The 16,787-nt window shown below is 36.3% G+C and overlaps 1 protein-coding gene across 3 annotated transcripts; it reads right to left on the bottom strand.

Annotated features, from left to right (window-relative positions):
* Positions 1-1,867: 1,867 nt before the first annotated feature.
* Positions 1,868-9,019, bottom strand: LOC114716190 (probable pectin methyltransferase QUA2). Of its 3 annotated transcripts, none has more exons than XM_028901166.1 (9): positions 8,947-9,019; positions 6,662-7,520; positions 6,440-6,572; positions 5,631-5,871; positions 4,518-4,731; positions 4,161-4,336; positions 3,728-4,031; positions 2,957-3,095; positions 1,868-2,416 (listed from the first exon to the last, which is right to left on the bottom strand). In XM_028901166.1, the coding sequence occupies exons 2-9, from the start codon at positions 7,363-7,365 to the stop codon at positions 2,258-2,260; spliced, it is 2,070 nt and encodes a 689-aa protein (XP_028756999.1). In that variant the 5' UTR covers positions 7,366-7,520; positions 8,947-9,019; the 3' UTR covers positions 1,868-2,257. The 3 variants fall into 3 exon arrangements, with proteins under 3 accessions (XP_028756999.1, XP_028756990.1, XP_028756984.1); XM_028901157.1 differs by lacking the exon at positions 8,947-9,019 and adding an exon at positions 8,218-8,483; XM_028901151.1 differs by lacking the exon at positions 8,947-9,019 and adding an exon at positions 8,150-8,483.
* Between the last annotated feature and the right edge of the window lie 7,768 nt (positions 9,020-16,787).

Here is a 16,787-nt window from a genome sequence, read left to right on the forward strand (position 1 = left end):
CTATTTAATGACAGTTAAATTTAGAAACAATATCAAAGTTACCAATTGTGGGGGAATAATTGTAAATTACGCTATATAAAGTCATAAATAGGGTGAGTTGCAAATAATTATTTAAATACTGGGCTACTATGAAATTATTCTTTTGGACATAACTGTCATTCCCCCTTTTTCCCCCAAACACATCATGCATCAAGTCATTAACTACTTAGTACAATGGAAAATGACAATGAAGAACCTTCACTTGCCCCCACAAAGTAGAAATTGCATCTTCTATCATTCTCATTCAGCATATTCCACAGAGCTTGACGCATTGAGTATACTGATACAGCATATGCCGCCAACATTTATTCTGGGAGTGGGAATTCAAAAACCATTTCTCTTACTGCGGTGCATCATCAGCATTGCTTTCAAGAGTGGCATCGAAAACAAATAAACAAGAGTCAAAGTATATATGGAATTATGATTTAAATGATAAATATGGGCGATGAAGAAGACTGAGATCCTACATTTAAGATAAAATAAACTCTTTAACTAGTTTTTATATTTAGGATCAAATGAAATATAAATTTTTTCTATATTGAGTGAGCAAATTCTAAACTCATTGTACAGATAAACAAAGTAGAGAGATTCCGAGTCATTAGCAAAGACTTGAGAGTGCAAAACATGGATGTTTCTCTCAGTTACTCAGCTCTTAACCATGTTTAGGGCCTCAGGAAATCAGATATGGGTAGCCTGTCATGTTTTCTGGGAGCTATGCATTATCTTCAAAGTTTGGTTGTATACCTAGTATCATTTGGCTGGGATCATGCCTGCCAAGTTTCAAGACAGTGTTATCTGAGAATTTCCCAACTATACAGTCTTCCGAGCTATGGTCGGTCTTGTTAAGCTTGGTTTACCTTGATATTTCCCCGACTTTAACATCACTCGCCCTATAAATGCTGTGATGTGCAGACACTTTACACACTTCTTCATGTGTCTCACTCTGAAATATCACATCATTGTGTAATAACTAGTCAATTGAAAGACCTTCTGTCTTCCGCGGAATTCTTAAGTTGCATCATAGATCGAGTTCAAGTTAGATAAAACTTTGGACGGTATTTATCAAACTAAAATGTTCATACTTTGAAGTTTTGAACTCTCTAAAAGCTGATTCTGAAGGCTTTGATTATTTAGACTAAATTCCACACAAGCTTTGGATTAAAATGCCAAACTAGTAACCTGTAAAAACAAATGAACTAAATAGTTCACGGAACAGGGATTGATGAAATCTGAGTAGAGATGTAATATTTAAACCTTCTTCCTTTTTCCCCCTTTGAATATGTTGAATACATGGGTACGCTTCGATCGCAGAAGCAGACTCTGGACTGAGATCACCATAGCAACCCTCACTCTCTCTGTCATTCTACGCGACATTTCGCGTATCTCCAGTACTATCTGGAGCACTTCCCAGCCTCTTATTTATAGGTCTCAATTTTGAGAATTCTTCTCAGCCAAACTTAGTTACCACTAGAAGATAATTTAGAAATTACCTCCTTCAAAATTACATACCCAACTGGACATAGTAATAATCCTCTAAAATAATTAATCTTAATCTAATTTATCTTAAACTTACATTTCGAATTTATTCCTTTACGCGCTGATAAATGCAACAATTCAAAAGAAATGAAAAATAAAATACATCGACAAATTTATATTGCTTGCTTGAATTTCAAATTATCCAACCACATCATGCCCGGCGAGGTTTTTACGGGGCCATCAGCTTCAGTTCCAAACGTGATCATCGACAAATTATCAAGTAGAGTACTTCCCAAGCTTTTACAGAAGACGGAAGAATAATCTATAAAATGGGGGCAGAAATATCTGCGTATGAATTAACCGCTGTGCATTGTATACACCGAGGCGACCAGTAAGAATTTATTCTATTATCACCTTCACAATCTTAATCATGAGGCTGTGTAACTGTAATAATATTACATTGAAAGCAAAAAATCTACCAGTATACTTCCTCGCCCGCTCTGCACCTCCTTTAGTAATTACAGGGTCCTATGCAAACCTTAGGACTGCATAGGATTTGATTTGTATCATTCATCAGGATCCACTGTTTCCTCTATTGATTTTTTTTTCCCCCGGCTTTCTTCGGTTCCCAAAAAAAAAAAAATTCAATCCCCACTTTCTATGGAGCTGTAAGTAAATGAACATCTAGATAATGAAAATGAATAGTATGGTCTCTAAAACTTCAGGTCCTCTCTTCAATTGCTTAGTTTGCCTGTCTCTTAAAGAACGGTTTCTGGCAGATCAGGAGTCTCTGATCGCTGTCACTTTCAATCTCTATGACTCGCGCATCCCACTTCAGCCGTGCTGTTAGAGCTCTTGCTGTTTCTATTGACGGAACTGTGTCACGGATTATAATCCAACCCTGCAAACATCAATAAAATTCTTACATATTAAAAATCCTCCAAACTAACATAGAAGAACCAATTTACTGATGCGTTTAGATTTCTCTGTCTCTCAATGTTGACACTCGACGATTTGGGTCAGACCCAGCAGCCACATGGCAGTGTCGGCTGCTGTCAAGTGCACATAACACATTTTTGAGACCTTGTTGATGAACTGCTTCACTCTGGGTTCAGTTTCAATAAGAAATACAATCTACAATATAATTTGACTAGATGATTAGCACAACTCTCGGTGAAGGGGGGTTAATGATCAAATGATGCTGCAATTCAATCATGTTCCTGAGCCAAATGGAATCCAGATGATTCCTCTCAAGTTCTAACTTAAGGGGGCCCAGTTCAAAAAGGGCAAAAAATTGCCTCATGTCAGGCAGAAGTAAGAAAAAGACTGTCGCCCCAACGTCAGTTACAATCAGTTATTCCATGAAACAAAGCGAATAAAAATGCAAGCGAAGAGATGGGCCATGTACGCAAAGAAATGTTGAAGTATTTAGCTTACATACCTCCGGACGAAGTAATCTATCAATCTCAATGAAGAGGTCAAGCATCGTGCATCTATGCTGCTGAGCAGTTCTTTGGGAAAGAAGACCTGCTGCATGCACCAAGTCAAAGGTTCTAGGGTACGTTGGAAAGGCCTCACACCTAGATACCATGAAAGATCGTTATTGTATGACAACATGTTGAAAGACGTAACAAAAATTGTCATGACTAGCTCATAAAGACTCAAGTATAACAGTAATAACAAACCTTAAGATTTTCTATAATGTAACTCATAGCTCTTACTGTAAAATGAATGCATTAGGAAAACCTTTAGTTTTCGCTGTACAGCACTCTACTGAGTAATATAGCCTTTTTTTTCAATACTCTTTCTTAATTCACTTTTGTCTGACAAAACTACATTGACATTACAACGTGAATTTGGATCATCCAAGTTTCTCAATGAAATTAAAGGGTCAAACTTGGAAGAAAGCAACAAAGTTTGAGGCCCTGCAGATAACAAAGGGACCCCAATCGGTTTCAAGCAAGAGATCCAAATTGAATTTATCTACGCTGAAGCTTAAATCTATAAAGAAACCAAGATCAAGGCTTCAATATTAAGGTTTTACAAAATTAAATTGGAAAAAACCAATAATTTTATGCACTTTGGTGGAATCATGACCAGGAAAAAGAACATAGCACATGGGTTTGGATTTTATATTTGACCAAGCGGATATAACTGACGGAAACAAAGAATTGTGACACGGCCAGATAAGAACAAGAGAAAGGATAAATACCAATCATGCAAAACACCGACAAATCCCCTGTCCAGGATCAATGGAAGGTAGTTTGGTCCGCTGGTTGGAACAACATTCATTACCCACACAGACTTTCTAGCTCGTAACAATGCAGAATTGAAACCACCAAAATGAGCATTCATGTCAAGCACATTTCTGAGCATGTTGTAAGGAGGTGGAGGATCCTCTTCACCAGGCCTCTTTGGATGATCAGAGAATATTAGAGGCGACAGAAGAGACCAATAATTCTGGACTGCAGTTCTCCAGCTTTCAGAGTCCTCAAGAAATTCTTCAGATTGCAACCCTGACAAATGTAAATTTGGACAAATTAAGATAACCTATTGGGTACAGAGTTTCATTAGGTAAGCCATGACAGTGCAATTACTTTCATTAAGAGATTTACAAAAAATTGTTTTAAGAATCTAACAATTACCATGGATGCTGAGTTCCTTCTTGTTCAAGTTAGCCCGAGAAGGCCAAGTTCCCCTCTCTTCAATAGAAATCCAGCGGCGGCTGTGGGTTCCTCCTATGCAGTTTTGCAGTTCCCGATAATATGGGGACTCCACATCATGACTTTTCATACACAGAGAGGGCCCAGAACCAGGCTTTCTGATTATGAAAAACAGGTAATGCTAAAAGTCAGAGGTACTTCTAATTTACCATGCAGCAAAAAAAAGTTTCTATGTAGTCTAGACGCAATTCAAAAGAAATCTGATTTGCAGGTTTTTTTTCCCCCCTTGCCGGGGGAGGGGAAGCACATTTTCATAACATATGCCCCCAGAAGCTCTACCTTGAATTATAGCAATCTCGATTACTAGTTTTCTTCCACACAACTGTTTCATCCTGCTGCGACAGCATTTCCCAGCAAAGATTTTCAGTAAAATCATGGATAAATATCCACCGTTTCTGATTCTCTTTGTTACGAGCATTTGTAAGTGGCGAAGTCCAGACAAAGTAGCCGCCTGGTTTTAAAAGTCTATCGGCTTCAACCAAAAGAATGCCATCTATACCATGTATAATGAATGTATGGTTAACCAACAAAAGTCAAACATGAGAAAAAATAATAAGATACATCCAATTGGCGGTTCTAAAGCTCAGAAATATTTTGTCGGGTGCTAAGTTTACTGTTTACAGAATTACTAAAAGAGATCATAACACGATGGGTATTCAAGTCAGATGAACAATTAACTCCAGTTTGTTTGCTTATAGTATGTTAGCAACTGTAGCCGGACATAATGTACAGCTCCAGTTGGCCACAAGATATCTTCAAAATAAACAGGAAGCCTTAATGCAGTCACTACAAGCAATTTCTTCATAATGAAAGCTTGGCTACCCAGGACCCCCAGAGAAAGGGTGAAAGAGATGAAGATTAATGATAACAAGAGCAATATTCAGCTTGCCAACTAAAGCAAAAGCCTAAGCTACTTAACATACAAAGGCTACATAGAGAAGATTAATACAAATAAGACATGACAAATTTTCTTATGCTTTCCAAAATTATATTTACATGTCAGAAACAGACAACAAATGCATAGTTTGACTGTAAATAAGCTTTGTGGATTTTTTACTTTAAAAAAAAAAAAGAAAAGAAAAATCATTGCAAGTGATATAGATGGTTCGAAGATCCATAATGATCACAGTGGGAAAGGTATCTAAGAATTTTCAATATTGTAAAATCATTCCATAACAGGGTCAACTGTTGAAGGTTTGGACTGAACAGGGAAAACAATGCTTAAGCCAAACCCCACAAGTCCAACATATGAAAGGGTGTATACAATAATTACAAATTTGTTTCTTTGTTCATGAATCTCATTTCTCCTATAACGAGTCTATTTGTGTAGCACGTTTGCAAGGACAATAGTAAAGACAAGATTTTGCTGAATAGAGCAGAAGATGATACTACCTTTCTGGTCCCAATCAATGCCACATCTTGCACAATGCAACATGTCGAAGGAAAGTGATGGATATGGCAACTGTTTTGAAGTGAAAGAAGCAATCATAGCGGGGAGACCTCTCTCAAGTGTAAGCTGAATTTGGCTGCCTGAGGGCTCATAGTTTGCAATGCACATCGTTAGGAGTTGACTTTGATAGAGATGGGCTCCAAAACTACCATATCCACATCCTATGTCCAGTATGGTTCTAACCTGTAAATTTTAGGATGAAAAGATGATCAATCAAATTACAGTAGAATCAAGGAACAATACAGTCAAATAAGGACTCTCTTCAGATTCAATACCATTTTGTTCTACCAGAGAATATATTAGAAATCCATCTTGATGCAAGGCAAAGGTAAAAATTAAGCATATAATTGATGAATGAGTAGATGTTGTATGGACAACAATATTGAGCGCCCATGTACAATAGATCAACGGATTCAAACTATTCCAAAAATGTTACCAAAAAAAAAAAAAATCCAATAGCGCCATCATTCATGTAATTTTATGACATCTTTTCAATATAGACATGGTGTTTAAACAAGCTCTTCGAAAAAAAGCCACATCCTAGGAACGATTCAATGTGTCCATCAATAGTTTGCTGAAAGGACGATGCGAATGTTATGTGTGCGCACGTGCGTGATCAAGCAAGTTTAAAGCAATGCATACACCTCTCTCCATCGAATACAACTACGCAGAAATAAATATGCTGACCATAAAATTATCATCAACAAAGTGAAATATAAAAATATTAAATAAAGATTAAGCATTTACATACCCCAGCTTGTATGAAGTTTGATTCATTTCTAAGTCCAATCATTTCTGCAATTTGATGCGAGTAGTCTTCAACACCATCAAACATAAGAGAGGCTGAACGAAAGGAAATTTGCTCCTCATCCAGCATCATCATCCTGTAGTCATATGGTAAAATGGATGTGTTAGAATGAAAAGATATTGAAAAGGCAGCAGGTAGGTGAGACATATTCAGCTGCCTGCTTACCTCTTGGTTAAGCTCCCTGAAGAAAGAACCTCCTGTGCTGTGATCTTAACATTGGCAATCCATATAACATCTCTTCCAGTAGGCCACCTAAGTGGAAGTTTGTAATTTGCTGGCGGGAGAACTAAACAACTTTGTCTGAGCTCATGGCCACATTGCCGGTCAAACTCATTGTTGTCAGAATAACCCAAAGCTTGATTCTCAGAAACATTATAGCAAGGAACATAGTTTTCATACTCCTGAGAACAGAATTCTAATTCTTTCATCTTTGATGGACCACGGGAAAACTCTCCAACATCCAACAGGTCAGATACTAGTTTCTCTTGGAGTCTTCTATAACCATGGTAAATGTGACCTCTTGATGAGGTAGAAATTGAGATGGACCACCAAAAAGACCCAGTAAGAGCGAGTATGACTATAAAAACTAAACTCATTTTCAATAAAAGCACCGCCAATTTATGGCGATTTCGGGGAGTGCCAACAAGGAAGGGATCAGATGTAAAACCATTCTCAGTGATACCGTATTTAGAGTGAGAATTTTCAGTAAAAAGCAACCGCAGAGGAAATTTCAAACCCAAAGGGCTGTGATCTGAAGAACCCCTTCTATCCAAATCATCTTTTTCTGTTTTATTTTTGGATTGAGAGTCCAACGAATCATGATTGTCCTCAGCGATCCGAGATGCACCTCGATGGAGGGGCCTGGACATTTTCGGAACTGGAAGGGTGCACGAAGTAACAGGATAGCCACGAGTAATCTATTATAACACCAAGAATCCAATATTGAAGTGTTTTTCTGACATCAAAGAAGCTGGGGAGGAAATTTCATCGGAAGAACTCAGGCTTCAGTTCTGCATTTGAAAATCTGTTAAAACAAATACACCATGTGAATCTTTGCACCAAAAAAATGCACCATATGAATCTAAATTCTAAATGACCTTCATTAAGAACAAGTTCGATTCTTAAGATATTTTAAGTGCGAAGAAGTAGCTGGAAGCAACTTAAATAAACAAATTCATAGTCAGCCAACTGACTATTCACTCAGAACAGCAACAACAAGCGAGTAGCATAAAGGTAGACCCTTAATTGTCACCGCATCAGATTCATCAGAGACCCAATTTTGAAACGGGTATATATGCACAGGGGCTAAAACTTCACTGGTGACTGGGAATTGCAAACGTAAAGCCCAAAAAGAAGGTAGTAGGAAGGAGAAGTAAGAGTCGAATAAGTAAAAGTTGAAGAAAAGCAGGTAATCAGTGGGTAACAGAGCAATCAAATCGCAAGAAGGTGGCCTAAGTAATAATAAATCGGGAGTGCATTTTCGGAGAAAAAATCACGTTCACCGGGCGTTTCATACCAAAATCCGATCGAAACCCAGAAGGCACAAAAAGATACTTGATTAGATCACAATGCTAAGGCTAACTCACAACCCAGATGAAAACCAGTGAGCGGAAAGCAAAACAACGAGTGGGCAGTTACAAGAGCGAAGACTACCTCCTTTATAAAAGACGGAGCTGGGAGAGAAGAGCGAAGAAAAACAACAACTAAAACCGAAAAATCACCGTGAACTCATGGGTTGGTTGTTTACTGCGACGCAATAAGAATTAAAAGAACTCGTCAGCCTTCCTAAGCTCAGTCTCTTCTCTCGCGACCAGCTCTCCTCTCTCGATCAGCCTGTTCCTCTCGCTACTCTCACTTTCGTCAAATGCTATGCTTAATGCTCGTGAGAGAGTGAGAGATGCACTCACAGAAGCATGAGCACACGGAGAATTTGTACTGATCCGATCACGTCGCTGCCCCGAGCGCCCAAATAGAGAGTAGCATGATCATAATAATAATGGGAAAAAAACAGAGAGAGAGAGAACTCGGTTCGTAAAAGTAAAACCCTGAAATTAGTTTTTTTTTTTTTTTCAATCTTATAATGTATAGTAATCGAGCATAGGGGTTACGTTCTTACAATTGATGATTAAGATCTCGCAAGACAGTATTATAACATGAGAATTCATAAATTAAGTGTAGTCACTCGACTCGGGTAACCATACCGTGAAAATAGTCATAAATAATTAAGATCTGTTTAGAGTAGCTTATACCTAATTTTTTAATCATAATTTATATGAGAGAAGTTTTGTTTCTACTTACATAAAACATATTTATAAATAATTTTCAAAGACATCCAAACAGACCCACAGTAGATCCAGGTTGAAGTGTTCATTATTTGAACTCCCTGATTTATCTGCTCAGCATAAGAAATGGGCAGACGAAAAGAAATTCCCATAAAAGTCACTAGTTACCTTGATAATGATCAATCATGTGCACCTTCCGTTTGACATTTCCGCACAAAATGCCACCCGACCCATTTCTTCATCGCACCTCATGGGGTGTGGAGAATCTTTCTTGGTAAAGAAACAAGCAGAAATGGCAGATCTAAAAAAATAAAACTATGCAACTCCCCTAGCTTGTATATATACACACAAATATAATATATGGTTCATAGACATGATATTTGACTTGAGCCGGAAGTGGCGGGCGCTGACCCACAGCTTATTTTAATGGCCACCATCCATAAATACGAGCACCTCGACGCTTGCATGAGGTCCCGGCTCGGCTCGGTTAATATTGCGCCAAACTTTTTGCCGTTTTGGCAGGGATTCAACCTAGTGCGTTAGGAAGCAACCCATTTTTGTGCGGGCGGGTGAAAATTCATCAACACGGGGAAATATGGCCGAAATAAAAGAAAATTCCAAGTGCGCTTGGACTATTTGCGTAACTTGGACGATATGGTTGTCGGTGAAATCGATTTATCTTTTGGGTTGGAGAGGACATTAAGGTTCATTATTTTATATTAAACGAGCCAGACAGATTTTCAAAGCGTAATTGTCGATCACTGTAACCAGTAATGTGTAATCATAGTGCGAGCTGAGGCCTGGCTAAGTTCTACAGTGTAAAGTAAAATGTTGAGTGCAAAAAGACAACTCACAACCTGCTAATCTTCTATTTTTCCTTTTTATTGTCTAAGATTCTCCTCCCAAATAAAATAATAACATGTATCCTGGTCCAAGCAGAACAAAAAAAAGAAAAATTGAGTACTCGTCATGGCTTGCATTTACATGTTATGTTCCCACGCCCCGTTTAGAACTTGGTACAGAGTCTAACTAAATCTTTTTTTTTTCATATTCAAATTTTGACGTCACAATATAAAATATGTTGGAAATTTTAAAATGTGAATTGTAAAAATGAAGTATTTGTACGGTGTGGGTAAATGAGCAGCGTGCTGGGTCGAAATTGGTGGCTGCCAAATTTGTTTTGTATTGGGGTGAAGGACACCATGATATGCTCCACCACTGCGTTCTAGTGGTGGTAGGTGGGTCACGCAAGCACAGTAACGCTGCGACTTTCTGAGACCATAATCTCGGCTCAATCAACATAATGGCAGTTCGTTATAGTATAGGTCAAAAAGGGATAAGAAAGGTGGGAAAGGATAAGATTCTGATCTTAACTAAAAAATGTTTGATGTAGGCAACTAATAACATATAAATACAAATCATTCTATCTGATTTTAAATATAAGTGCTGATCATAAGGTTTGTTTTAATTTTATATACTACGAGATCAAAACATATTTGATTTCTCAAATTTATAATTTTTTCCTACAACCTCCATTAAATGGATATATTAAGAGGATTTTTATCAAGTAGTTCAAATAACAAACAAAAAATTAAAATAAGAGCACATATTTTTTTGAATCACTCTATCTTATCTTACATACTGTTGTTGATTAGAGGGTTTATTCTGATATGAAACATAAGATCTAAATTTATTTTGTTTCTTAAATTTATATTATTTATAAAACATTTTTATCGAGCAAATCGTCGAGTTCAAGTACACATAATGATTAAAAAAATCAACGCACATTTTTTAAAAAAAGATCATTAAGTTAACTAATTTTTTTACTTTTTATAAATTAATTATATGACTTATATATTAAAAATGGAAAGAGTATTTTTTTTCAGAATAGGAAAATGAAAATAGCAGCAAAATGCGTTATAAAAAAATTACGGGATGCGTACGGAGAAGCGTCCCATGTGATGTGAGAGAGGCGAGTCTATTTTCGAGTGCAGGAAATGAAAATATATTTTTTCAAATTTCAATCGATAAATAATTTATAAGGATACAGAATACCGCGTCAAGTAGAATCTAGGTAGAATTCTTAAATATAAGATATATTTTATAATAAAATTTCTATTTATAAAGTAAGTCTTACATTTAACATAGGATGTAATATTAAAAATGCAAAGGGAGGGGATGAGAAGCGGGGGAGTGGGGTGGAAGGGGACGAAATCCATCGGTGGACTTGTGTTTCCGCTTGTTTGTTTGTTTCTGAGTTCTGAAGGTCTGCGTTTGGGTGACTGCACTGATTGTCGAGTGCTGATGGACTTGGGGAGCGTGCGAAAGGGTCACGGGCTCCCTTATGCCTGATGCTCTTCCAACAGTTTTGAGCCACTTGACGCCATTCTTGGTTACCCCTTCAATACGCAAAGTCTTCAGCTCCCGAGTGGAGATAGACGTTATTGTTTGTGCTTTCAGGTTTATCTAATTTTAGTTTTAGTCAATTCTTAATTTTCAATCCTATAATTTCATAAGAGTTTCATCTGAGTTAATACCATTAATTATAACAAACAAAAAGTAAAATTAATTAAAAATGCAGGATATGGGGTCATTTTTAACAGTTTTAATTTTCGTCTTTAATTATAAAAACTAAAAATCACAATTTAAAACTATAGAACTGAAATCAAAATTTGAATAAAATCATGAGGACCAATAATATTATCAGCCCAAAAATTAGTGAAATAAGTAACTATTGGTTCTTAATATAAAATCTATTGAATTGATAAATACAGGGAAAAAATAGAGCGGCGTTTAATATTTATTATAAAAATTAATCTAAAATATCTTATTCATTGCTGGGTGTTCTGCGCAACAGGAACTGGATATGTTTGCAGAGTTCATAGTTCAGAATCTCTGGTGTCTCTCTGGTGTCAGTGCAGTGCATTCTTCATCCTACGGACTGCATGAATTTCAAGGCAAATTATATATTCCATTATTCTACATTAAAATTAGGGAAAATGACAATAAAATACCACTTGAATTCTAAAAGGACAAATAAGGGACCTGAATAAGCAAAATGACAAGGAGGTCACTGGGAACCAATCTGGAATTAATATTTTCGACCAAAAGACCAAAACGCCCTGATGAATGCGGGAAGACCGAAAGCTGAAAGTGAGAGAAAGGAGAGAGGAAAACCGACGCAATGAGAGAAAGGAGAGAGGAAGACCGACGCTGATGAAATACGGGAAGAAGGAAAGAAGAATGTTGGAAATGCTATTATCTGACTCTTTCGCATCACCATTCTGTAGAGATTGTTGATTTTGGTTGTGGGAAAGAAGATTTGTAGTGAGAGAGGGAGTGAACCGAAGCGGAAATCAGCAAGCAATTACATAACGTAACTGCTGTCATATGCCTGCTGGTTTTTGGTAAATCCCATTACGTGAATGGTAAATTTCACTATACATGTAGTTAATTATGAATTTTACAAAATACATATTGTGATTTACAACTTTTGTAGTGAAAGTGACTACTTTGTTAATGGGTTTTGCAACCTGTTTTCAGGAGATAAACAACTTGTTTGTAAAAACTAATAAAATTTCACGCTAAATTTGACAAAACGTATAGTGGGATTTACAACTTCCGTAGTAAAAATGACCACTTATTCAATGGGTTTTGTAACTTGTTTTCAGGGATGGGCAGCTTGTTTCTAAAAACTAATAAAATTTCCTACTAAATTTGACAAAACACATAGTGAGATTTACAACTTTCGTAGTGAAAATTACCACTTCTTAAATGAGTTTTGCAACCTCTTTTTAAGGAATTGGCAACTTGTTTCTAAAAACCAATAAAATTCCATGCTGAATTTTACAAAACATAGAGTGATATTTACAACTTTTGTAGTGAAAATTACCACTTAAATGAGTTTTGCAACCTCTTTTCAGGGGATGAGCAACTTGTTTCTAAAAACCAATAAAATTCCATGCTGAATTTTACAAAACACACAGTGATATTTACAACTTTTGTAGTGAAAATTACCACTTCTTAAATGAGTTTTGCAACCTCTTTTCAGGAGATGAGCAACTTGTTTCTAAAAATCAATAAAATTTGATGCTGAATTTTACAAAACACACAGTGATATTTACAACTTTTATAGTGAAAATGACCACTTCTTAAATGAGTTTTGCAACCTCTTTTCAGGGGATGAGCAACTTGTTTCTAAAAACCAATAAAATTCCATGCTGAATTTTACAAAACACACAGTGATATTTACAACTTTTGTAGTGAAAATTACCACTTCTTAAATGAGTTTTGCAACCTCTTTTCAGGGGATGAGCAACTTGTTTCTAAAAATCAATAAAATTTGACGCTGAATTTTACAAAATACACAGTGATATTTACAACTTTTATAGTGAAAATAACCACTTCTTAAATGGCTTTTGCAACCAGTTAATTCAACGTGACTACAAAAGTTGTCACTTTTATTAGTTTTTACAAACAAGTTGTTTATCTCCTGAAAACAGGTTGCAAAACCCATTAACAAAGTAGTCACTTTCACTACAAAAGTTATAAATCACAATATGTATTTTGTAAAATTCATAATTAACTACATGTATAGTGAAATTTACCATTCACGTAATGAGATTTACCAAAAACCAGCAAGCATATCACAGCAGTTACGTTACGTAATTGCTTGCTGATTTCCGCTTCGGTTCACTCCCTCTCTCACTACAAATCCTCTTTCCCACAACCAAAATCAATAATCTCTACAGAATGGTGATGCGAAGGAGTAAGATAATAGCATTTCCAACATTCTTCTTTCCTTCTTCCCGCATTTCATCAGCGTCGGTCTTCCTCTCTCCTTTCTCTCACTGCGTCGGTCTTCCTCTCTCCTTTCTCTCACTTTCAGCTTTTAGTCTTCCCGCATTCATCAGGGCGTTTTGGTCTTTTGGCCGAAAATATGAATTCCAGATTGGTACCCAGTGCCTTATTTGTCATTTTGCTTATTCAGGTCCCTTATTTGTCCTTGTAGAATTCAAGTGGTATTTTATTGTCATTTTCCCTTAAAATTATTCGTAAATTGTCGTCCTCATCCCATACGTTGCATTCTTTTGACACTCTATATCTTATCTTCTGCCTTCTCATTAATTTTATCAGAAAAATTTTATCCCTTTAAAGTATTGAGCTCCACAAAATGCGTGGCCAGAGGAAAATGGAGCCAATCACTCAAGAAAATTTCCCTGCCAAGCCCTTCGTGTCAATGCAAAACTGATTTCTTTCCTGTTTGGCCGATTGCTGAAATAAAAGCTGCTCATCCTATTACCCGATGACAAGATTTTTTTTTTTTTTCCAATGTTGTAAGTTTTAATTATGTCATGCACAGCTAGAACGATGATATTTTAAGTATAAAAATTAGTTGAATATTTAATTTAGTCATAGATATAAAACTTCAATCCATTTAATCTCATATATTCATTTATTTATTTTAAAAATACTCCTCATAATGATTACAGTTAAATGGTTTTTATTCAAATATATATTATTAGTAAGAGTGTTTTAACAAAGACAATACTCATTTATTATAAATAATTAATTTAATTATTTTTTAATATTTATAAATTAGTTATTGAATTCTTATATTAAAATATAATAAGTCCCCGAATGCTCGCCTTACATTTTTTTTTTGTGGGGTCAAAGCTCGCCTTACGTTTATAGCGTGTTCTGCGTTTTCAAATGACAAGTCACCTAAATAATTCATTCATTAAAAATTGTCAGGCCACAAAAAGATTCATCAAGTTTTGACGCACGCATATAATTATACTACCTCCGGTCATTAATATAAGATCCTGTTTGATTTTTATTTTAGTTTTAAATATAAGACCTCAATCTATTTTGTTTCTCATATTTATATTTTTTTTTCAAAGTAGCCCTTCTAATAATAAGAGTTCTAGTCAATACACTTAATTAGTAAAGATATTTTAAGAAAGACAACACATATGTAGGACAAATAACTAACTCAAATTACCTTCTTAATTTCTTTAAATTAATCAACTGGTTCTTATAATTAGGACAGGAGGTAGTATTTGGTAAAGAAGACCCCACTTTACACACCTTACTGATTAGTGGGGCCACCTCTCCACTTATTTTCTCGTTCATTTGTAAGGATTACAGATTTCCACCCTGCAACACGAGAACTGTTCTTTTTAATTGTAATCCTTTTTGCATGAATCCGCCATGTCCCGAGCTCACTTGCAAAAGCTGCCACCGTGCTTTAAACCTTTTTATTTTTTTGCGGCCAACGCATGGTGGGGCTTCATAACAATATTATTATTTACTATTTCAACACCCCCCCCCCCCCAAGCATATTACTCACATTGATAAAATTCCTGAGAAATCTAGTTTTTTAAAAGAAGAGTTCATTTCAATCTCGCGGCGTTCGGCTTCTCTCCTGACCCACCCCACTTTTCGCCAGCTCCTCTGCCATGCCAAAACGGCATCGGTTTGGTTAGACGCTTCGCTCAATATGTAAAACACATTGGATTCCGAAACTTTTGAACCACAGGGATCCATTTAAAAACGAAGATAAATTAGAAGGAAAATTCTTCTTCTTCCGCCGCATTTCCAAACCATTGGTGTATCTTGCGTGCATATAATTACGTAAATTCCTGGGTCTACATGGTTGTCCGGTGCTGAAACCAACTAATAAAAATCCATGGCCGCCTGAAAAACCGGAAGTTATCCCATCACTTTCTTTTAGCCATTCTTTTAAGTTCTATCTCCAATCACGCGCCTGCACTATCCAAATCGGAAATTTTTTGCAGTATAATTGAACTTTCTTCCATCATGCTTGCCACTCCCAATCTGGGAACCTTAATGAGGGGATATTGTGAAGTAACATCAATATTACACATCCGAGTGAATAATTAATCAGCTGTTTGGAAAACTACTCATCTTGCTTTAGATTAATCATTTTCAAACCTCCTTTTTGAGATCTGCGATTCACAATTGCTGTCATATTTATATTATAATCAATGGGAAGTACTGGGCACTTGCTTCATCATTGACGTTACAGAAGTCAACAAATTGGCAAAAGTCTAGGTGGATCCAGAACCCTCATTGGACGCCGGTGTTTGTGCTAAATCCACTCCTCCACTGAAATCAATAGACACTAGCTTATAACAACTTAAAGTCGCCTTTAAAAGAAAATGGACCTCAATATGTGATCCTCCAAATATTACAAGCATAATGTCAAACAATTCACGTGAGGTCGGCGTCCTCCCATCTTGGTTTTTTCCCTCTGCTTTTGACTAACGCCTGGCCTGCTAGTGGCAGACCTATTATTTGCAGCCGAGTAGTTATAATCACAGTAATTTACTGCTCATATTCTTTTAAATAGAAAGAACAGGGGGGAAAAAACCACCCGATTACGAGAGACATGAAGAAAAGACATTGTGGTAATCCATGATTAGCCCACTAAATTATATGATGTTTAAATCATGATGAGCTGGAAGTGGGACCGTTGGAAGTCCTGTGGGTCAAACTCTGTAGCTCCGAAAATGTGACAGTGTATGTTGTGAAAACTGAATAGGACTGCCACTAAAGCAAAGGATTAGTTTTGGATGGGAAAGGGAGATAGGGAAAGATAACCAAACAGAGCGCTAGGAAATATTAGCACGAATTGAAGCGCATCACAGAAAAAAGAGAATCAATCAATTTCATAAAATTATGAGAAGAATAAGGTATGGACTTCATTTATTGGCTGTACGGTTTTGTTTCTGCCTAGCTGGTGTGATGATCAGAGATAAATACTACTTTCCTGATCCTAAATATAAGACTCTCATACTAGTGTGTACAAGAGTCTTATATTTACGACCAGAGGAGTATTATTTAACATTCAATTTGTAGGGAAATGCTTTGGATGCTTATCCCGATATCATATCATCATCAGATATTAATGTTTCTTAAATGGCATTATTTGTTAGTTGAGAATATTAATATTTTTCCAACACCATGATAAAGTAAATTAGATC

This window comes from Neltuma alba, unplaced genomic scaffold (genome assembly GCF_004799145.2).
Source record: "Neltuma alba isolate B1F8T4 unplaced genomic scaffold, ASM479914v2 tig00002063_pilon, whole genome shotgun sequence".
Lineage (NCBI taxonomy): Eukaryota > Viridiplantae > Streptophyta > Magnoliopsida > Fabales > Fabaceae > Neltuma > Neltuma alba.

Bases quoted from the DNA above. Each gene is read 5' to 3' on its own strand.
- LOC114716190 (XM_028901166.1), bottom strand. From the start codon at position 7,365: ATGTCCAGGCCCCTCCATCGAGGTGCATCTCGGATCGCTGAGGACAAT. The intron at 5,872-6,439 runs GTATGTAAATGC...TAAAATTTACAG, and splicing joins CAAACTTCATACAAGCTGGG to GTTAGAACCATACTGGACAT. The intron at 4,732-5,630 runs GTAGTATCATCT...TACATGGTATAG, and splicing joins CATTGATTGGGACCAGAAAG to ATGGCATTCTTTTGGTTGAA.